Source organism: Pristiophorus japonicus, chromosome 7, assembly GCF_044704955.1.
Source record: "Pristiophorus japonicus isolate sPriJap1 chromosome 7, sPriJap1.hap1, whole genome shotgun sequence".
Taxonomy (NCBI): domain Eukaryota; kingdom Metazoa; phylum Chordata; class Chondrichthyes; family Pristiophoridae; genus Pristiophorus; species Pristiophorus japonicus.
In genome coordinates, this window is record NC_091983.1 from 188,360,072 (window position 1) to 188,382,909 (window position 22,838).

The window sequence follows — 22,838 nt, forward strand, 5'->3', positions numbered from 1 at the left end:
CTTCAATGCCTCCAAATACAAAAATAAGGATATATTTTCCTTTTTCATGGCCTGGCTACTTGCGCTATCACCATCAATGCCCTGTGTATTTACTGCTCCTCTACCCCACTATAATACTTCTATGTAAAGTATACTTTATTTCCCTAGTTTTATCCAAAATATCTATACTGAACTACACTGATCTGCCCATCGCACTAGTCTATTTACATCCTCCTGCAGTCTTCAACAATCCCCATCCAATTTTCCGTATCTATCAACTTGGCAGAGCACCACACACTACATCATTCCAATTGAGATACTTCCTTTTACCCTACCCTCTGCATCAGTCAACTTTCTCCCCATTATCTTAACCTCTCTACATCCTCCAGCATTCTTCCTCACATTGCCATATTTGCCATTCACCCTAGTTTGGCATCATCAGCATTCCCCTTTAGTTTTGATTTTTATATGATTTGGACAAAAGAAGTTGAAGCATAGATCCCTGGGATACACCATTATCCACATTTCAACGATCTCTAAAACAGCAATTTACTCTTACTCTTTGTTCTCCGCTCTATAGCTACCGCTCTATCATAGCACAATTTAGTCTGTTAGATGTGCTTAAAGCAGACAAAAAGTATTGGTCAGAATAGACAAAAAGCTCAAACTGGACTTAAATCTAATGCTGATTCAAGATGATTAAATATGGTTCAGTTCTTCATAAATCAAGCTGACTATGCATTCTAGAGAGGGGCCGATTAATAAGCTGGTCCACAGCACTGATTATACTGTAGCTGAAGCTAGTGGTCCTTGAACATTACCTACAGCAGATAAAACCCGACGTGATATACTAAGCACTAAATTACAAAATACAAATGAGCAATCTGCTGTAGCTTTACAAGGAAAACTTGAGTTTTTTTTAAATCTAAAAAAAGAGAAGTCTGATCTAATTAGGGACAAGGTGTAGTAAAATTTAATTACTGGTACAAGTGTTCTAAATCAGTAAAGTGAATGTCTTCACTCTTCAATAGCTAAATTAAATTGAACAGCCTTTCTTGCAATTTTCTAGACATTGATCAAAAATAAACCCCTCAAATGCTGCATTAATTAGTTCAGAATTTGGCAATCACTTGACATAATGAAGACATGCAGAATTTAAGGCACAGTGTGCACTTCGGATATTGTTAAGGTTAGTTATCGAGGTAATACACAGTTGGCTCACACCGCACTTGAACTCTGCAATCGTCACATTTGGTATCAGCTTTTCACCATATATATTAATGACTTAGGTAAAGGAAGAGAAATGGACATCTAAGTTTGTAGATGTCACTAAGTTAGGAAGTAGAGAAGTTTGTGGATGGTACTAACAGTAAGTATCGTAGATGGAAACAATAGGTTACAAATGGACCAGACAGACTAAGTGAGTGAGCAAAACAATGGCAGATGGAATTCAATGTGGGGAAATGTGGAGGTCATGCACTTTGGACCATAGAAACACAAATATTTCCTCAATGGTGAGAGATTAGGAGCTGTGGAGGAGCACTGCAAGGATTTAGGTATCCATGTACACAAATCACTAATAGCTAGTGCACAGGTACAAAAAGCATTCAAAAAGGCTAATGGAATGTTGTCCTTTATGTCAAGGGAGGAGAAATACAAAAGAAATAGAAGTGATACCTGTACTTACAACTTGGTTTGTATTCCCATGTGTTTAGAAGGTTGAGCAGCGATCTAATGGAGATCTTTAAAATTAAAGGGGTCTAATATCTGGGGACAGGTGCCCAAGCTGGGATACCTGGCCCACAGACTAGTCAACCAGTTAAGCAACCACCTGATGGCCATATTCAGAGTCGTATCGATCATCCAACATCCCAGACACTTCTATCATCCCTGGGTAAGTCATAACCCACCAGCAGGATAGACATATGAAGAGACACTGGATCGACTGGGCCTATATTCACTGGAGTTTAGAAGAATGAGAGGGGGTCTCATAGAAATATAACATTCTGACGGGACTGGACAGGTTAGATGCAGGAAGAATGTTCCCGATGTTGGGGGAGTCCAGAACCAGGGGTCACAGTCCAAGGATAAGGGGTAAACCATTTAGGACTGAGATGAGGAGAAACTTCTTCACTCAGAAAGTTGTTAACCTGTGGAATTCTCTTCTGCGGAGAGTTGCTGATGCCAGTTCGTTAGATATATTCAAGAGGGAGTTGGATATGACGCTTATGGCTAAAGGGATCAAGGGCTATGGAGAGAAAGCAGGAAAGGAGTACTGAGGTGAATGATCAGTATAACCTTATTGAATGGTGGTGCAGGCTCGAAAGGCCGAATGGCCTACTCCTGCACCTATTTTCTATGTTTCTACCCACCAAAGGTGGATGCACAGTGGTATACAGTTGGATGGGCTTGGACCTAGGAATCCTCAATATCGACTCTATGCTGCATGAAGTCTCATTCAGTTCACTTAAGGAAACTCATGCTGATCACCACCTACCACCCACCTCAACTGATAATCAGTACTCCTGCCACATGGTGACCATCACTTGGAGGATGCTTTTGGGGGAAGCAAATGTGTAAAATGTACCAAATAGAGAATTCATGGCCCAACAGATCCTTCACTGATTGACAACAGGAGACCAACCCTGGTTTACTGGGCAGTGTGGAATGACGTGCCAGGAGCAAAAGCAGGCATACAAAAGTATGCTTTGCAGCGAGGAGAACTGAGACAAACTCCAGGAGGATAGACAGGTTAACAGAATGGACAGCAGGAGGAAGATGTACAGTAATGTGGAGAAATGCGAGGCAACATTGCAGCCTCAGGAAATCACGAGTTCCTAAGAGGGCAGAGTCCTTGGCACAACCATCTTCAATTGCCTCATCAATGACTCTCCCATCATAAGGACAGCAATGGGGCAATTTATTAACTATCCTACAGTGTTCCGCTCTATTCACAACTCATCAGATAATGAAGCAGCCCATGACAGCCTGTAGTAGGATCTGGACAACATCCAAACTTAGACTGACAAATGGTAGGCAACATTCATGCCAACCAAGTGGTAGGCAAATAATTATTCATAACAAGAAATGGCTAAACCATCTTCCCATGACCTGCAATTGAGCCACACTATGGAGTCACCCACTATTAATATAGCTTGTGGAACTCCATGGACCGGAAGTTGAACTAAACCAGTCATGGCTACAAGAGGAAGGCAGAGGCTGGGAACTCTGCAATAAATGGCTCTCCTCCTGACCAATGATCCTGTTAATCTGCGTAGTGGTCTGGAGGTCCTGCACGTGCCGCTTGCTGGCTCCACAATAGAAAATCTGCGCACGCAGAAATTTCAATGGGTCGTGCACCCAAAAATAAATTTAAAGGGAACATTGCTCCTGACCCTTCAAAGCCTACCACCTCATTCCTATCCAGTAGCCTCCTCCTTCACCCATCCACAGGCCCGTTCGCACTCACAGGTACTCCCAACTATTTTCCCCATGATCAGCTGTTCCCATATTTACATTCCTGCCTTCAAGCATGAAAAAACAAATTTTCTGCTTCAGTGCTCCCAACAAGAGCACATATCAAGAAATTGCACATCTACAGACAGTGATTTTCTATTCATTTAAATGAACGGATGGAAAAACACAGGTTACGAGTGTTCAATTTCCCAACATAGTTCTGGCATGGACAACTTTGGCTGCTCTCCCTCCCTTCCTGTGTGGACGAGAGCAGGGACTGCAAGAAGGATGAGCAAACTGACCACAGCACCATGGTACAGGGGGCCATTCAAGCTCAGAGTAAAAAGAAATGCTTTGTGGTAGGGGACAGTATAGTTAAGCTCTCTGTCGCCGAGAGCTTGGGATTCCCGAAGGCTGTGTTGCCTGCCTGGTGCCAGGGTTAAGGACATCTCCTTTGGGCTGGAGGAACTTGGGAGTGGGAGGGTGGGGGGGGGGAGAACCAGTTGTCGTGGTCCATGTAGTTACCAACGACATAGGTAGGACAAAGAAACAGGTTCTGCTGAGGGAGTATGAGCAATTAGAGACTAAATTAAAAAGCAGAACCACAGAAAGATGGAGCTGTTCTGCTGGGACGGGCTTTACTTAAACCTTGCTGGCAAATCGAATAACTAGGGCTATAGATAGGGCTTTAAACTAATTATTAGGTGGCCGGGGGGGGGGGGGGCGGGATGTAGGAAGGGTTCAGGCGAGGGGAAATTTAAAATATCTGAATTACGACCTGAGCAATGAGCAAATAAGATCAGAGATTTGAATGCGTGGCTCAAAGATTGGTGTGGGAGAAATGGGTTTTGATTCATGGGGCACTGGCACCAGTACTGGGGAAAGATGGAGCTGTTCTGCTGGGACGGGCTTTACTTAAACCTTGCTGGCAAATCGAATAACTAGGGCTATAGATAGGGCTTTAAACTAATTATTAGGTGGCCGGGGGGGCGGGATGTAGGAAGGGTTCAGGCGAGGGGAAATTTAAAAAGTCAAAAACAAAGGAGAAGGCAATAGTTCAGGGCAATGATAACCAGAGTGTGACAGGAAGGGACAGAGCGTATAAGAGTGCACCAGAAAGTAGAGTCAGAGTAGGGAAAAATGGTAAAATGACAAAATTAAAAGCTCTTTTTACCTGAATGCACGCAGCTTTTGTAACAAGACTGATGAGTTCACTTCATAAATAGAAATAAATGCGTATGATCTGATAGTCAATTCAGAGACGTGGTTGCAAGGTGACCAAAGCTGTGAACTGAATATTCAGGGGTACAGGTGCAACGTCTAAAATCCGGAGTTCCGGAATGTGGAATGTTCCGGAATCCGGACCGATTGGTGGTAGGGTCGTCCAGAATCCGTAAAATGTTCCGGAATCCAGACCCTGCCGACCGAGGTGCCGCCGCTGCCCGATCTCGGGCCTCACCTCGCCACCCGGCCTTGGGCCTGGCCACATCACCCCTCGCTGCCGCTCGACCTCAGGCCACACTTCGCCACCGCTGCCTCACCTCGGGGCCTCCTCGCCAGGCCGCCCAAACATCTCCTCCATGGCGGCGGGGCCCGCCCAACCTGCTCCTCTTCGGCGAGGCCCCGCCCGAACACTTCCACGGCGGCGGGGGCCCGTCCGACCAGCTTCTCTTCGGAGGGGTCCTGCCCGACAAGCTCTTTGCGACGGGCCCCCAACCGACGACCCGAACAGCTTTTCGGTGAGCACCCCCGCCCCCACCCCCTTTCTGATATTCCGAAATCAGGAAATACCTGAACCTGGGCTCGGGTGTTTCTGGATTCGTGATGTCTGACAAAACGCAAAATCCAGAACGGTTTCGGTCCCGAGGGTTCAGGATTCGGGACGCTGCACCTGTATTTGACATTTTGGAAGGATAGGCAGAAAGGAAAAAGAGGTAGGGTAGCTCTGTTAATAAAGGATGAGATCAGTGCAGTAGTGAGAAACGATATTGGCTCAGAAGATCAAGATGTAGAATGTGTTTAGGTGGAGATAAGAAATAATAAGGGAAAGATGTCACTGGTGGGGAGTAAGTCTATCGGCCCCCTAACAGTAGCTACACTGTAGGACAGAGTAAAAATCAAGAAATAATGGAGACTTGTAAAAAAGGTACGGCAATAATCAAGGGCAATTTTAATCTTCATATAGATTAGACAAATCAAATTGGCAAAGGTAGCCTTGAGGACAAGTTCATAGAGTATATTCGGGATAGTTTCTTAGAACAATACGTTGTGGAATCAACCAGGGAGCAGGCTATTTTATATCCGGTAATGTGTAATGAGTTAGGATGAGTTAGGATTAATTAATGATCTCATAGTAAAGAATCCTATCAAGAAGAGTGATCATAGCATGTTAGAATTTCAAATTCAGTTTGAGGGTGAGAAACTTGGGTCTCAAACTAGTGTCCTGAACTTAAATAAAGGTAATTACAAAAGGTATGAAGACAGAGTTGGCTTAAGTGGGCTGGGAAAATAGATGAAAGGGTAAGACTGTAAATAAGCAATGGCAGACATTTAAAGAGATATTTCGTAACTCTCAAAGATATATTCCAGTGAGAAAGACTCTAAGAGAAGGATGAACCGTCCATGGCTAACTAAGGAAGTAAAGGATGGTATCAAATTGAAAACAAAGGCATACAATGTTGCGAAGATTAGTGGTAAAGGATTGGGAAATTTTTAGAAACCAGCAAAGGACGACTAAAATAATGAGAGAAGATAGATTAGGAGAATAAACTAGCAAGAAATATAAAGACAGACAGTAAGAGCTTCTACAGGTATATAAAAAGAGGAAAGTAGCTAAAGTAAACGTTGATCCCTTAGAGGATGAGACTGGGGAATTAATAATGGGAAACAGGTAAATGGCAAAGACTTTGAACAAGTATTTTGTATCGGTCTTCGCAGTAGAACACACTAAAAGCATCCCAATAATAATAGATAATTGAGGGGATATGGGGGGGAGGGGGGGAACTTAAAACAATCACTATCACTAGAGAAAAAGTACTAGGCAAACTAATGGGACTAAAGGTGGACAGGTCCCCTGGACTTGATGGCCTGTATCCTCGGGTCTTACAAGAAGTGGCTGCAGAGATAGTGGATGCATTGGTTGCAATCTACCAAAGTTCTAGATTCTGGAGGTCCCAGCGGATTGGAAAACCACAAAGTAACACCCCATTCAAGAAAGAAGGGAGACAGAAAGCAGGAAACTATAGACTAGTTAGCCTAACATCTGTCATTGAGAAAATGCTGGAGTCCATTATTGAGGAAGTAGTAGCAGGACATTTAAAAAAATCATAATATAATCAAGCAGAGTCAGCATGATTTTATGAAAGGGAAATCATGTTTGACAAATTTGCTAGAGTTCTTTGAGGATGTAACGAGCAGGGTGGATAAAGGGGAACCATTAGATGTGGTGTATTTGGATTTCCAGAAGGCATTCAATAAAGGTGCCACATAAAAGATTACTGCGCAAGACAAGAGGTCATGGGGTTGGGGGCAATATATCAGCATGAACAGAGGATTGGCTAACTAACAGAAAACAGAGAATCAGGATAAATGAGTCATTTTCAAGTTGGCAATCTTGAACTAGTGGGGTGCCACAGGGATCGCTGCTGGGGCCTCAACTATTTACAATCTATATTGATGACTTGGATGAAGGGACCGAGTGTAATATAGCCAAATTTGCAAAGATAGGTGGGAAAGCAAGTTGTGAAGAAAACACTAAGATTCTGCAAAGGGATAATAGATAGACTAAGTGAGTGGGCAAAAATTTGGCAGATATAGTATAATGTGGGAAAATATGTTATCCACTTTTGGTAGGAAGAATAAAAAAGCAAATTATTTAAATGGAGAGAGATTACAAAATGCTGCGGTACAGAGGGATCTAGGGGTCCTTGTACATGAAACAAAACATTAGCATGCAGGTACAGCAAGTAATTAGGAAGGCAAATGGAATGTTGGCATGTATTGCAAGGGGAATGGTGTATGAAAGTAGGGACGTCTTGCTACAACTGTGCAGAGTGCTGATGAGACCACATCTGCAGTACTGCGTAAGGTTTTGGTCTCCTTATTTAACGAGGGATATACTTGCCTTTCGTTCAAAAATCTGTCTATCTCCACCTTAAATATATTCAATGATCCAGCCTTCACAGCTCTCTGGGGTACAGATTCCAAAGATTCACGACCCTCCTTATCTCCATTTTAAATGGGCGACCCATTATTCTGAAACTATGCCCCCTAGTTCTAGATTCCCCCACGAGGGGAAACATTCTCTCTGCATCTACACTGTCAAGCCCCCTCAGAATATTGTATGTTTCAGTAAGATCACCTCTCATTCCTCTAAACTCCAATGAGTATAGGCCCAACCTTTCTTCATAAGACAACCCCTTTATCTCAGGAATCAACCTAGTGAACCTTATCTGAACTGCCTCCAATGGGAGTCAAGGGTTATGAGGAACAGGCAGGAAAGTGGAGTTGAGGCCAAGATCAGATCAGCCATGATCTTATTGAATGGTGGAGCAGGCTCAAGGGGCTAAATGGCCTACTCCTATTCATAGAAACAGAAGTAGTAGGCTATTCGGCCTTTCGAGTCTACACCGCCATTCAATACGATCATGGTTGATTCTCTATCTCAATACCATATACCCGCTTTTTCCCCATACCCCTTGATGCCTCTTGTTTCAAGGTATTTATCACCGTCTTAAATATATTCAGTGACTTGGCCTCCACAGCCTTCTGTGGTAGAGAATTCCACAGGTTCACCACCCTCTGAGCGAAAAAAATTCTTACATTACCCCCAATCCTATGTACTTTAATTTTGCACATTAACCTCTTTTGTGGGACTTTATCAAAAGGCCTTCTAAAAATCCAAATACACAACATCCACTGGTTTTCCCTTATCTATTCTATCAGTTACATCCTCAAAAAAAAACTCCAGTAGGTTTGTTGAACATGATTTTCCTTTCATAATTCCATGTTGACTTTGTTTATTCCTGTTGATATTATCCAAGTGTACCATTATCACATCCTTTATAATAGACTAGCATTTTCCCTACTACTGATGTTAGGCTAACCGGTCTGTAGTTCCTTGTTTTCTCTCTCCCTCCTTTTTTAAATAATGGGGTTACATTTGCCACCCTCCAATCTGCAGGAACTGTTCCATAATCCATAGAATTTTGGAAGATGACAACCAATGCTTCTACTATTTCCATGACTACCTCTTTTAGTACTCTGGGATGCAGATAATCAGGCCCTGGGGATTTATCAGCCTTCAGTCCCATTAGTTCCTTCAGCACTATTTTCTTGCTAATAATCATTTCCTTTAAATCCTTTTTGCTCACTCGACCCTAGCATTTCTGGGACGTTATTTGTGTCCTCTTCCGTGAAGACAGAACCTAAGTATTTATTTAATTGTTCTGCCATTTCCTTATTCCCCATTATAAATTCTCCCATTTCTGTCTGTAAAGGATCTACATTTGTCTTCACTAATCTTTTTCTTTTTACGTATTTGTAGAAACTTTTTCAGTCTGTTTTTATGTTCCTTGCAAGTTTACTCTCATACTCTATTTTTCCCCTCTTAATCAATCTCTTGGTCTTTTTTTGCTGAATTCTAAACTGCTCCCAATCCTCAGGCTTGCTACTTTTTCTGGCAACTTTGTATAACTCCTCTTTGGATCTAATACTATCCTTAATTTTTTTTGTTAGCCATGGTTGGTCCACTTTTCCTTTTGTGTTTTTACGCCAGAAAGGAATGTATAACTGCTTCCATTTCTTATGCTCTTACCAGACATTTTTCCACCCATTCTAGCATGTCCTCCTTCCTGTCCCCAGGGGCAACATACACTCTTAAATCATCTGTATTTATATTGTGATCTTGTAATGGGCATTCCTGTGCTTTCCATAAGCAGTTTATTGTGATTAGGGGTTAAATCTGCAGATGCTATCTTGTATACAGCTGATAACAGTTTTCTGTTCATAAGGGATTCAGTCTGCATTTAGAAACTGCTGTCAGGTTGTGAAACACAAGAGCAGGTGTTGGGGGAAAAGGCCCAAACTAAATTGGTGACAGCTGAAGTGGGATAAATAGCACACTCAGACCTAGCAGTGCGTTTCCAAGTTAAATTTAAATTAAAAGAATCAAAACACAATTTCGGTGAGCACACCATCTCACAAAGATGTAGCTCATTTTAAAAAATTCATTCACGGGATGTAGGCGTCGCTGGCAAGGCCAGCATATATTGCCCACCTCTTATTAACCTTTAGAAGGTGGTGGTGAGCCGCCGCCTTGAACCGTTGCTGTCTGTGGTGAAGGTGCTCCCACAGTGCTGTTAGGGAGGGAGTTCCAGGATTTTGACCCAGCGACGATGAAGAAACGGCAATATATTTCCAAGTCAGGATTGTGAGAGACTTGGAGGTGGTGGTGTTCCCTTGCACCTGCTGCCCTTGTCCTTCAAGGTAGTCGCAGGTTTGGGAGGTGTTGACAAAGAAGCCTTGGTGAGTGGCTGCTGTACATCTCATAGATAGTATACACTGCAGCCACGGTGCGTCAGTGTTGAGGGGAGTAGATGTTTAAGGTGGTGGACGGGCTGAATGGTGTCGAGATTCGAGTGTTGTTGCAGCTGCACTCATCCAGGTAAGGGTAGAGCATTCCATCACACTCTTGACTCCCTTTGGGGAGGCAGCTGGTGAGCCACTCTCCACAGAATACCCAGCCTCTAACCTACTCTTGTAGCCTCAGTATTTTTGTGGCTGCTCCAGTTAAGTTTCTGGTCAATGATGACCCCAAGGATGTTGATGGGGAATTTACTAGAATGGTTCCAGGGATGAGGGATTAGTTATGTAGATAGATTAGAGAAGCTGGGATTGTTCCCTTTTGAGCAAGAAGGCTAGGAGGAGATTTTATAGAGGTGGTTAAAATCATGAAGGATTTAGATAGAGTAAATAAAGAGAAACCGTTTCACATTGCTGAATTGTCAATAATGAGAGAGCATAGATTTAAGGTGATTGGCAAAAGAACCAGAGGCAACGTGAGCAAAAACTTTTTTATGCAACGAGTGGTTAGAATTTGGAATGCACAGCTCTGATAGGGTGGTGGAAATAGATTCAATAGTAACCTTCAAAAGGAAATTGGATAAATACTTGAAGAAAAAATTGCAGGAATATGGGAAAAGAGCAGGCGAGTGGGACGAACTGGATTGCTATTTTGAAGAACTGGTCCTATTCTGCTGGGTTACCATCCCCAAAACGCTGGAAGACCGTAGACTCCCTGATACTGTTAGATACCTAAAACACATCCAATACCATCAGTCTCTGGTGCATCCAGTGCACCAAAACTTCTTCTCGCGTTCTGTTGGACCCCTGGACACATTCCCAATGCTCTCCGACATCCCAGGACTATTACCAATGCTTCCAGACTCAGATCACCCTTCATAAATACCAGATCATAAAGCCCCTTTCCAAGTGATCCTAAATCCCAGGACCTGTCCCAGTGTTACCAGATCCCACTCTGCATTGTGCCTAGAACTCCTCACCAACAGTGCTTGGAGACCTTTAAGGACCAACCTCAAAAAGTACTACCAGGCCGAGACCCCATTCAGTACGCGACCCTGGTATCCCTTCCCAGGGCCATCCCTAATGCTCTTTACTCCATGCCCCTGGTAATACTATTTGACAGCACCGTGAGCAATGTGACTGGAAGTCTGCGAGCACTAAAAATGAAGTCTCGCATCTAGTGCACATAAGTTTAACTATATGAAGTGCGGCCTTTGTTATAAATGCAAAACATGTTAAAAAATCCCATCATTAACCTGGAGCCTGATATTTGCAACAACTTACAAGTGCATTCTGACCAGCCATAGCAGATTCTCAGCAACAACAATTGCCCATTAAGAGCCATGGCCTTAAAGGGAAAGACGATAATACCACTGGAGATCAGTTAGTATGCAAATAATAAATCCAATGACTTTGTTTTGTGACTTAAATAATTTGATTAAGTTAATTACGTGGGACAAGGAATAGAAAAGGACCATAAACTTTCAATATAAAATTATGCGTTTGTGAAAGCAAATGTAAATATTAATTTCAACAATACAAGATGTGAAATGATCATCTTATGCATTTCTTAAAGATAAATTATGTAATTTTACAAAGTAAATAAAAGTAATATATTCCAAGAGTATCTAAACACTAACCTCTTAAAGCTACAGTTCCATCATCTGAGAATTTGTTGGGGTCAAGAAAAACTTGAGGTTCATCATCCAGTGAATGTTGGACAAACATTACACTTTGGTTCTGTAACCCAGTGTTGAAGAAGTGAAAATACCTGTGAAAGAAAATAATTTATGAACAAAAGAAATCAGATCTTCCAAAACCTGAATTTAGTTATCAAAAGTGCCACTGAATCAATGAAAGGCACCACTGCTGTCTTTTATCAACTGCTTCAGATGGACGCGAATGGTAACAAGAACTGGGAGGTCTGATGGTAACATAGAAACATAGAAAATAGGTGCAGGAGTAAGCCATTCGGCCCTTCGAGCCTGCACCACCATTCAATAAGATTATGACTGATCATTTCCTCAGTACCCCTTTCCTGCTTTCTCTCCATACCCCTTGAACCCTTTAGCCGCAAGGGCCATATCTAACTCCCTGTTGAATATATCCAATGAACTGGCATCAAAAACTCTCTGCGGTAGGGAATTCCACAGGTCAACAATTCTCTGAGTGAAGACGTTTCTCCTCATCTCAGTCCTAAATGGCTTACCCCTTATCCTTAAACTGTGTACCCTGGTTCTGGACTTACCCATCATCGGGAACATTCTTCCCACATCGAACCTGTCCAGTCCTGTCAGAATCTTATACGTTTCTATGAGATCCTCTCTCATCCTTGCAAACTCCAGTGTATAAAGGCCCAGTTGATCCAGTCTCTCATCATATGTCAGTCCTGCCATCCCGGGAATCAGTCTGCTGAACCTTCGCTGCGCTCCCTCAATAGCAAGAACGTCCGTCCTCAGATCAGGAGACCAAAACTGAACACAATATTCCAGGTGTGGCCTCACAAGGCCCTGTAAAACAGCAGTAAGCCCTCCCTGCTCCTATACTCAAATCCCCTAGCTATGAAGGCCAACATACCATTTGCCTTCTTCACCGCTTGCTGTACCTGCATGCTAACTTTCAATGACTGATGAACCATGACACCCAGGTTTCGTTGCACTTCCCCCTTTCCTAATCTGCCGCCATTCAGATAATATTCTGCCTTCGTGTTTTTGCTCCCAAAGTGGATAACCTCACATTTATCCACATTATACTGCATCTGCCATGCATTTGCCCACGTCACCCTTTTAGCGTTCTCCTCACAGCTTACACCGCCACCCAGTTTAGTGTCATCTGCAAACTTGGAGATATTACACTCAATTCCTTCATCTAAATCATTAATATATATTGTAAAGAGCTGGGGTCCCAGCACTGAGCCCTGCGGCACTCCCTGCCATTCTGAAAAGGACCCTTTTATCCCAACTCTCTGCTTCCTGTCTGGCAACCAGTGCCCTATCCATGTCAATACATCACCCCCAATATCATGTGCTTTGATTTTGCACACCAATCTTGTGTGGGACCTTATCAAAAGCCTTTTGAAAGTCCAAATACGCCACATCCACTGGTTCTCCCTTGTCCACTCTACTAGTCACATCTTCAAAAAATTCCAGAAGATTTGTCAAGCATGATTTTCCGTTCATAAATCCATGCTGACTTAGACCGATCCTGTCACTGCTTTCCAAATGCGCTGCTATTTCATCTTTAATAATTGACTCCAACATTTTCCCCACTACTGATGTTAGGCTAACTGGTTTATAATAACCTGTTTTCTCTCTCCCTCCTTTTTTTAAACAGTGGTGTTACATTAGCTACCCTCCAGTCCATAGGAACTGATCCAGAGTCGATAGACTGTTGGAAAATGATCACCAATGCATCCACTATTTCTATGGCCTCTTCCTTAAGTACTCTGGGATGCAGACCATCAGGCCCCGGGGATTTATCGGCCTTCAATCCCATCAATTTCCCTAACACAATTTCCCGCTTTATAAGGATACCCTTCAGTTCCTCCTTCTCACTAGACCCTCGGTTCCCTAGTATTTCTGGGAGGTTATTTGTGTCTTCCTTCGTGAAAACAGAACCAAAGGAGGTGCGTCGAGGAGGCGGGAGCTCGAGCAGCCAGCGGCCTATAAAGGCCAGCAGTCGGGGAGTTTGAGGTGTGTCGAGGAGGTAGGAGTTCGAGCAGCCAGAGGCCTATAAAGGCCAGCCGGTGCAGCTGCAGCAGGGAGGCAAAACAGTAGGTGACGTCACAGCCAAGGGGGTAAGTGATTGGTAAGTAGTTTTTCTTTTTCTTTTCTTTATCAGTAAGTAACCTTTTAGCATTGTTGTTGCCAAATTAAGTTTATCTAAGGGTTAAGTCATGGCAGGAGAACTCGGACACATGTTATACTCCTCCTATACTATGTGGGAAGTCAGGGGCGCTTCCGGTGTCCCTGACGACTATGTGTGCAGGAAGTGCATCCGCCTGCAGCTCCTGACTGACCACATTGCTGCACTGAAGCTGCCGGTGGTTGAACTCTGGGGCATCCATGATGCTGAGAATGACGTCAATAGGACATTTAGTGAGTTGGTCTTACCGCAGGTAAATGGTACACAGCCAGATAGGAAATGGGTGACCAAGAGCAGTGCAAGGAAGGTAGTGCAAGGGTTCCCTGCGGTCAACCCCCTGCAAAACTGATACACCACTTTGGGTACTGTTGGGAGTGATGACTCATCAGGGGAAGGCAGAAGCAGCCAAGTTCATGGCACCGTGGGTGGCTCTGCTGCACAGGAGGTCAGGAAAGAGAGTGGGACAGCTATAGTGATAGGGGATTCAATTGTAAGGGGAATAGACAGACGTTTCTGTGGCCACAACAGAGACTCCAGGATGGTATGTTGCCTCCCTGGTGCAAAGGTCAAGGATGTCTCGGAGCGGGTGCAGGGTATTCTGAAAAGGGAGGGTGAACAGCCAGTTGTCGTGGTGCATATAGGTACAAAATGGGATGAGGTCCTACAAGACGAATTTAGGGAGCTAGGAGCTAAATTAAAAAGTAGGACCTCAAAAGTAGTAATGTCAGGATTGCTACCAGTGCCAAGTGCTAGTCAGAGTAGGAATCGCAGGATAGCTCAGATGAATACATGGCTTGAGGAGTGGTGCAGAAGGGAGGGATTCAAATTCCTGGAACATTGGAACCGGTTCTGGAGGAGGTGGGACCAGTACAAACCGGACGGTCTGCACCTGAGCAGAACCGGAACCATTGTCCGAGGGGGAGTGTTTGCTAGTGCTGTTGGGGAGGAGTTAAACTAATATGGCAGGGGGATGGGAACCTATGCAGGGAGACAGAGGGAAGTAGAATGGGGGCAGAAGCAAAAGATAGAAAGAAGAAAAGTAAAAGTGGAAGGCAGAGAAACCTATGGCAAAAAGCAAAAAGGCCACATTACAGCAAAATTCTAAAGAGGCAAAAAGTGTTAAAAAGACAAGCCTGAAGGCTCTGTGCCTCAATGCGAGGAGTATTCAGAATAAGGTGGACGAATTAACTGCGCAGAAAGCAGTTAATGGGTATGATGTAATTGGCATCCCGGAGACATGGCTCCAGGATGACCAAGGCTGGGAACTCAACATCCAGGGGTATACAACATTTAGGAAGGATAGACAGAAAGGAAAAGGAGCCGGGTAGCATTGCTGGTTAAAGAGGAAATTAATGCAATAGTAAGAAAGGACATTAGCGTGGATGTGGAGGAATCGGTATGGGTGGAGCTACGGAATACCAAAGGGCAGAAAAAGCTAGTGGGAGTTGTGTACAGACCACCAAACAGTAGTAGTGAGGTTGGGGACAGCAAACAAGAAATTAGGGATGCATGCAATAAAGGTACAGCAGTTATCATGGGTGACTTTAATCTACATATTGATTGGGCTAACCAAACTGGTAGCAATGCGGTGGAGGAGGATTTCCTGGAGTGTATTAGGGATGGTTTTCTAGACCAATGTGTCGAGGAACCAACTAGGGAGCTGGTCATCCGAGACTGGGTGATGTGTAATGAGAAAGGACTAATTTGCAATCTTGTTGTACGAGGCCCCTTGGGGAAGAGTGACCATAACATGGTAGAATTCTTTATTAAGATGGAGAGTGACACAGTTAATTCAGAAACTAAGGTCCTGAACTTAAGGAAAGGTAACTTCGATGGTTTGAGGCGTAAATTGGCTAGAATAGACTGGCAAATGATACTTAAAGGGTTGACGGTGAATAGGCAATGGCAAACATTTAAAGATCACATGGATGAATTTCAGCAATTGTACATTTCTGTCTGGAGTAAAAATAAAACAGGGAAGGTGGCTCAACCGTGGCTAACAAAGGAAATTAAGGATAGTGTTAAATCCAAGGAAGAGGCATATAAATTGACTAGAAAAAGCAGCAAACCTGAGTATTGGGTGAAATTTAGAATTCAGCAGAGGAGGACAAAGGGTTTAATTATGAGGGGGAAAATAGAGTACGTGAAGAAGCTTGCCGGGAACATAAAAACTAACTGCAAAAGCTTCTACAGATATGTGAAGAGAAAAAGATTAGTGAAGACAAACTAGGTCCCTTGTAATCGGATTCAGGTGAATTTATAATGGGGAACAAAGAAATGGCAGACCAATTGAACAAATACATTGGTTCTGTCTTCACGAAGGAAGACACAAATAACCTTCCAGATGTACTAGGCAACCGAGGGTCTAGTGAGAAGGAGGAACTGAAGGATATCCTTATTAGGCAGGAAATTGCGTTAGGAAAATTGATGGGACAGAACACTGATAAATCCCCGGGACCTGATAGTCTGCATCCGAGAGTACTTAAGGAAGTGGCCATAGAAATACTGGATGCATTGGTGATCATTTTCCAACAGTCGATCAACTCTGGGTCAGTTCCTCTGGACTGGAGGGTCGCTAATGTAACACCACTTTTTTTAAATAAGGGAGGGAGAGAGAAAGCGGGTAATTATAGCGGGTTAGCCTGACATCAGTAGTGGGGAAAATGTTGGAATCAATTATTAAGGGTGAAATAGCAGCACATTTGGAAAGCAGTGACAGGATCGGTCCAAGTCAGCATGGATTTATGAAGGGGAAATCATGCTTGACAAATCTTCTGGAATTTTTTGAGGATGTAACTAGTAGAGTGGACAAGGGAGAACCATTGGATGTGGTGTATTTGGACTTTCAAAAGGCTTGTGACAAGGTCCCACACAAGAGATTGGTGTGCAAAATCAAAGCACATGGTATTGGGGATAATATATTGACGTGGATAGAGAACTGGTTGGCAGACAGGAAGCATAGAGTCGGGATAAACGGGACCTTTTCAGAATGGCAAGCAGTGACTAGTGGAGTGCCGCAGGGCTCAGTGCTGGGACCCCAGCTCTTTACAATATACATCAATGATTTAGATGAAGGAATTGAGTGTAATATCTCCAAGTTTGCAGATGACACTAAACTGGGTGGTGGTGTGAGCAGTGAGGGGGACGCTAAGAGGCTGCAGGGTGACTTGGACAGATTAGGTGAGTGGGCAAATGCATGGCAGATGCAGTATAATGTGGATAAATGTGAGGTTATCCACTTTGGGGGCAAAAATGCGAAGACAGATTATCTGAATGGCGGCAGATTAGGAAAGGGGGAGGTGCAACGAGACCTGGGTGTCATGGTTCATCAGTTATTGAAAGCTGGCATGCAGGTACAGCAGGCGGTGAAGGCGGCAAATGGTATGTTGGCCTTCATAGCTAGGGGATTTGAGTATAGGAGAGAGGGGTCTTACTGCAGCTGTATAGGGCCTTGGTGAGGCCTCACCTGGAATATTGTGCTCAGTTTTGGTCTCCTAATCTGAGGAAGGACGTTGTTGCTATTGAGGGAGTGCAGCGAAGGTTCACCAGACTGATTCCCGGGATGGCTGGACTGATATATGAGGAGAGACTGGATCAACTGGGCCTTTATACATTGGAGTTTAGAAGGATGAGAGGGGATCTCATAGAAACATATCAGATTCTGACGGGACTGGACAGGTTCGATGCGGGTAGAATGTTCCCGATGTTGGGGAAGTCCAGAACCAGGGGACACAGTCTTAGGATAAGGGGTAGGCCATTTCGGACTGAGATGAGGAGAAACTTCTTCACTCAAGAGTTGTTAATCTGTGGAATTCCCTGCCGCAGAGTGTTGTTGATGCCAGTTCATTGGATATATTCAAGAGGGTGTTAGATATGGCTCTTACGGCTAAGGGGATCAAGGGGTATGGAGAGAAAGCAGGAAAGGGGTACTGAGGGAATGATCAGCCATGATCTTATTGAATGGTGGTGCAGGCTCGAAGGGCTGAATTGCCTACTCCTGCACCTATTTTCTATGTTTCTATTTGTTTAACTGGTCCGTCATTTCTTCGTTCCCCATTATAAATTTACCTGAATCTGACTGCAAGGGACCGATGTTTGTCTTCACTAATTATTTTCTCTTCACATATCTATAGAAGCTTTTGCAGTCAGTTTTTATGTTCCCAGCAAGCTTCCTCTCATACTCTATTTTCCTCCTCCTAATTAAATCCTTTGTCCTCCTCTGCTGTATTACAAAATTCTTCCAGTCCTCAGGTTTGCTGCTTTTTCTGTCCAATTTATATGCCTCTTCCTTGGATTTAACACTATCCTTAATTTCGCTTGTTAGCCACAGTTGAGCTACCTTCCCCATTTTATTTTTACTCCAGACAGGGATGTGATCTTTAAATGTTTGCCATTGCCTATCCACCGTCAACCTTTTAAGTATCACTCGCCAGTCTATTCTAGCCAATTCACGTCACGTACCATCAAAGTTACCTTTCCTACAGTTCAGGACCCTAGTCTCTGAATTAACTGTGTCCCTCTCCATCTTAATAAAGAATCCTACCACATTATGGTCACTCTTCCCAAAGGGGCCTCGCACAACAAGATTGTTAATTAGTCCTTTCCCATTACATATCACCCAGTCTAGGATGGCCAGCCCTCTAGTTGGTTCCTCGACATATTGGTCGAGAAAACCATCCCGAATACACTCCAGGAAATCCTCCTCCACCGCATTGCTACCAGTTTGGCTAGCCCAGTTAATATGTAGATTAAAGTTGCCCATGATAACTGCTGTACCTTTATTGCACGCATCCCTAATTTCTTGTTTGATGCTGTCCCTACTGTTTGGTGGTCTGTACACAACTCCCACTAGCGTTTTCTGCCCTTTGGTATTCTGTAGCTCCACCCATACAGATTCCACATCATCCAAGCTAATGTCCTTCCTTACTATTGCCTATTGCATTAACTTCCTCTTGAACCAGCAACGCCACCCCACTTCCTTTTCCTTTCTGTCTATGCTTCCTAAATGTTGAATACCCCTGGATGTTGAGTTCCCAGCCTTGGTCACCCTGGAGCCATGCTCGTCTACACGCAGTTTTATTTGGTAAAGTGAATGATTAGAGGTCTTGGGGCCAAAACGATCTCAACCTATTCTCAAACCTTAAATTACATCATATCCGTTAACTGCTATCTGCGCAGTTAATTCATCCACCTTATTCCAAATACTCCTCGCATTGAGGCACAGAGCCTTCAGGCTTGTCTTTTTAACACTCTTTGCCCCTTTAGAATTTTGCTGTAATGTGGCCCTTTTTGCTTTAGAAGTGGTCCTATTCAGATTTTGACAACAGGACATCCCAAAAATAACAGGTCATGCTCAGTTATAACAATAGTCCTCATTACATATCTGATGATAAAACGCACATTTTCTCATCTTTATCAATGGCCTGGTGAACATGATCAAAAGTAGCATTCTTCTTTCTTCTCTCCATGGAGTGATTAACTTGCCATCAGAAAGACAAGCATTTGTAAAATTTCTTACGGTAAACATTCAACTCCTCGCCTTTGTAATCACACTCCTTTTAGTGACAAAAATGCCAAAGATGGTTGAGAAAGCTGGAATAAGAGTGGGCACCTCAAGAAATCTTGGGCCTAATGGTCACCATAAGCAATTCCAACCACTTGCATTTATACAGTGCCATTATCGTAGAAAAAAAAAATTTGAAGTGAATATTTGCACTAACGTTTTCTGCGCGTGCATCCTCCCGACTCTGCCCCCACCACCCCCCTCCCGACCGGGCCCCGAGCATCCCGCTGAGCCTCTGACTGAGCTCCCCTGCCTGTTTGGAGAGTTTTGTACAATGCAACTTGATTGTCTTTTATTGTCAAAAATGTTATTACCTTTTTTACGTTATTTCTATGTCATTTGGGTCAGTGGCTATTGCCAGCTACTAGGGCTTTGGGGTAAGGGACTTTGGCTTGGGGAGGCAGGCACCTGCACTGGGATAAGGGACTGCGGCTGGAACTTGGTGGCTTTTGCTGGGTTGTTCGAGATCTGTCCTCTCCGGTTTCTTAAGTCGAAATCACAATTTGCAAAGTCAACCAGAACTTAGGCTGGGCGGTTCCGTTTACACTTTCCAGAGAAACTTCAGGGTCCAAGAGGACCAATCAGCAATAGGTCATGTGATAATGGAGAGCCAATCAGAGAAACGGTTAGTACAAATAGACGTATCCAAAAAAATTCCCCAAGGAGCTCAAGAGGGAAAATCAGAAAAAATAGATGCCAAGCCCAAGAAAGAGATATGAGAAGAGGCGAGGGTCAAAGAGGTGGGTTTTAAGGAGGGTCTTAAAGGAGAAGAGGCAGGGACAGAGGCGGGAATGTTACGGAAATGAAAGTAGACAGTCCTTGCAATCGATGTAGCCAGAAGCACAGCTCAGGATCAAATATGACATTGAGGTTGGGAACCGCCTGGATCCGGCTTAGACAATGGCCACACAGAGGGTCGGGGGCAGGAAGAGAGCCAGCGGCAGGGGGCAGGGAGGGGAAAGAGAGTCAATGGCGCGGGGGGGGGGGGGGGAGGTGCGCGTAAAGAGAACCAGCGGCCGGGGGCACAATAGCTTCAGTTTTCCCAATGTTTAACTAGAGGAGATTATAATAAGCTTGGTCCAAGTCTAGTAGACATGTTACAAAGACAATCAGAAACCACTTGTAACTGACATACAACCATAACATGAATAGTCTCAATTGTGTGGCACAGACATTCAACATTACATGGCAGCTCAATTTCAAATAACACTGACTTTCACATGATTATAGGTACAATGCACATCATGAAACCATTTGTCACTACTACATGTCTATGGATAATCACAGCAATTTAAAAGATTCAGATACTTCTGAGAAAAAACAGATCTAGTGGATGAACACTTGGAAAAGCTTATTAAAGGACAATCAGCACCGATTCAACAAAGAGGTTACATAGACAAGCACCAAAGATGAATCTGGTACAATGAATGAAAATTAAAAGGTGAAGAACTTGAGCATTGAATAAGGTGATCTAATGGCAGGGTAATATGAACAAGTTACCAGGGAAGGTCTAAAAAAAAAGACAGAATTAAGATGTTCACGGCAACTTAATGTGTTGCTAACCAAACTTGAAATTGAGAGATATGTCAGGAGGTCTGTAAATGGAGTTGATCTCTTAAAAGAAAATTTCAAAACTGAGATTGAAAGATTTTTGTTCGGCAAGGGTATTAAGGGTTACAGAACCAAGGCCGGTAAATGGAGTTAAGATACAGATCAGTCATGATCTAAGTGAATGGAGGAACAGGCTCGAGGGGCTTAATGGCCTTCAGTTCTTATATTCCTAAACGGGGCAGGCTTGTAGGTCCCAATGCCATTGAATTTATGTTTTTCAGCAGCAACAAACTTCAGTGAAGATTACTTATAAAGGCATTCAAGTGCTTCCTGCAGCAAACAGATGCTGCATTTTAATTAACCAAATGTACACTATGCACACTATGAATGGGTAATTGGAACTAAAATGAGAAAATACACTTACTGCAAGACAAGAGTTTGATCTCGAGATTGCAGCTTGAGTACAGGCATCTAAACAGGCAGAGAATGTCTAAGAACAATGAGCCACTGTCAAAGTGAATACATTTATATAAAATGATGTTACATGATAAAGTAATGATTTTTTTTCACAAATAGCTGCAAAGTACTCCAAATTCTAATTGCCATAGAGGTTTCAAATGAATCAAGTAGCATCATTAGATATATACATGCAGACGCACTGTAGGTATCAAATGAATTTTGCAACACCGCAAACCAAGATGTAGTGCTCCACTCACACGGCTGTCAAATCAGGAAAGAACAGAATACTGGCCTTGAAAATTGGCCGGCACAGATATGATGGACCGAATGGCCTCTTTCTGTGCCATAAATTTCTAGGACTATGATTTAAACAGGCAAACTAATCTGTGATATTTTTAATGTTAGAAAAGAGAGGTTGCCCGGTGATTTTTTTTACTCTCATCAAAAAATTAAAAGATGGTCCAGTCGACTGCCTGGCTACTTTTTAAAAGTGTGTAGAACTACGAGTGGTGTGCAACTGAAATAGTACAAGAACTTGCTTAATCCATGCCTTTAGACCATAAGATTGGGTTAGTTTTAAATGCCCTTGCAAGCCACTCAGTCATACAAAGAATTTTTTCTGCAAAGCAGAAATATAAGCACCGTCATGGAATCATAATTTCCAAGAAAGCAAGCTGCCTTTTCAGGGGAACTGGGTATGGACAGAATGCAGCCATACCAACATTACCCACATGCCAAGAATACACTTATGAAAATACTCACAACCAAAGCTTAAGTTCAAAAAAACTCATGTTTGGTTATAATTTTACTACATATTTTGTATCGCGAAGAAACAAAAATTGCTTTGAACATACAAAATAAGCAATATCAAATTCATCTCAATTTGTTCTGGGACATACAGATTTAAATCCAGCACAGAAATATGCCGGTGCTTTGTAACATTTTTCAATTGTACCTTGTCCCTTTTCGAAAATGGCAGCTGTACTTTGGATAATCATAGAGTTCTGTCATTCTTTCTTTGAACTTTTCTCTTACTGAACACTTTTCCAAAAACGGCAATGTCAATTTATTCTGAGCTTCCACGTAAGCCTAGAGCAATAGATTCAAAACAGAAAATTACAGAGAATACTTAATCTGATCAATTCAGTGAGCAATATACAGGATTCATTGTGGACATCATTTTAACTTAATTCCCCACAAATAAAAATACATGTCCTTATCTTACCTCTTGAAATACACATCAGATATAGTGGTCAATTACATTGTTAAACTTCTGCACCTCGAGCATTTTAACTCAGTAGTTAGAATTTAAAAACTGTGGTCAATTTGATACCCAAGAGTATAACATAACATTACATAAAGAGAACTCAATGATAATATTACA

General features: G+C 43.0%; 1 protein-coding gene across 3 annotated transcripts in view; it reads right to left on the reverse strand.

Annotated features, from left to right (window-relative positions):
- The window catches only part of LOC139266917 (prolyl endopeptidase-like), a 166,713-nt gene that overhangs the window by 118,182 nt on the left and 25,693 nt on the right, over positions 1-22,838 (reverse strand). For all 3 annotated transcript variants that reach the window (XR_011593804.1, XM_070884543.1, XM_070884544.1), the window contains 2 exons: positions 22,410-22,543; positions 11,658-11,788 (listed from right to left, as the gene is read on the reverse strand). Coding sequence is in view for 2 of the 3 variants with exons in the window: in XM_070884543.1 (XP_070740644.1) it covers positions 11,658-11,788; positions 22,410-22,543 (265 nt within the window). In the remaining variant the exon portion in view is untranslated. The remainder of the gene's footprint in view (positions 1-11,657; positions 11,789-22,409; positions 22,544-22,838) is intronic.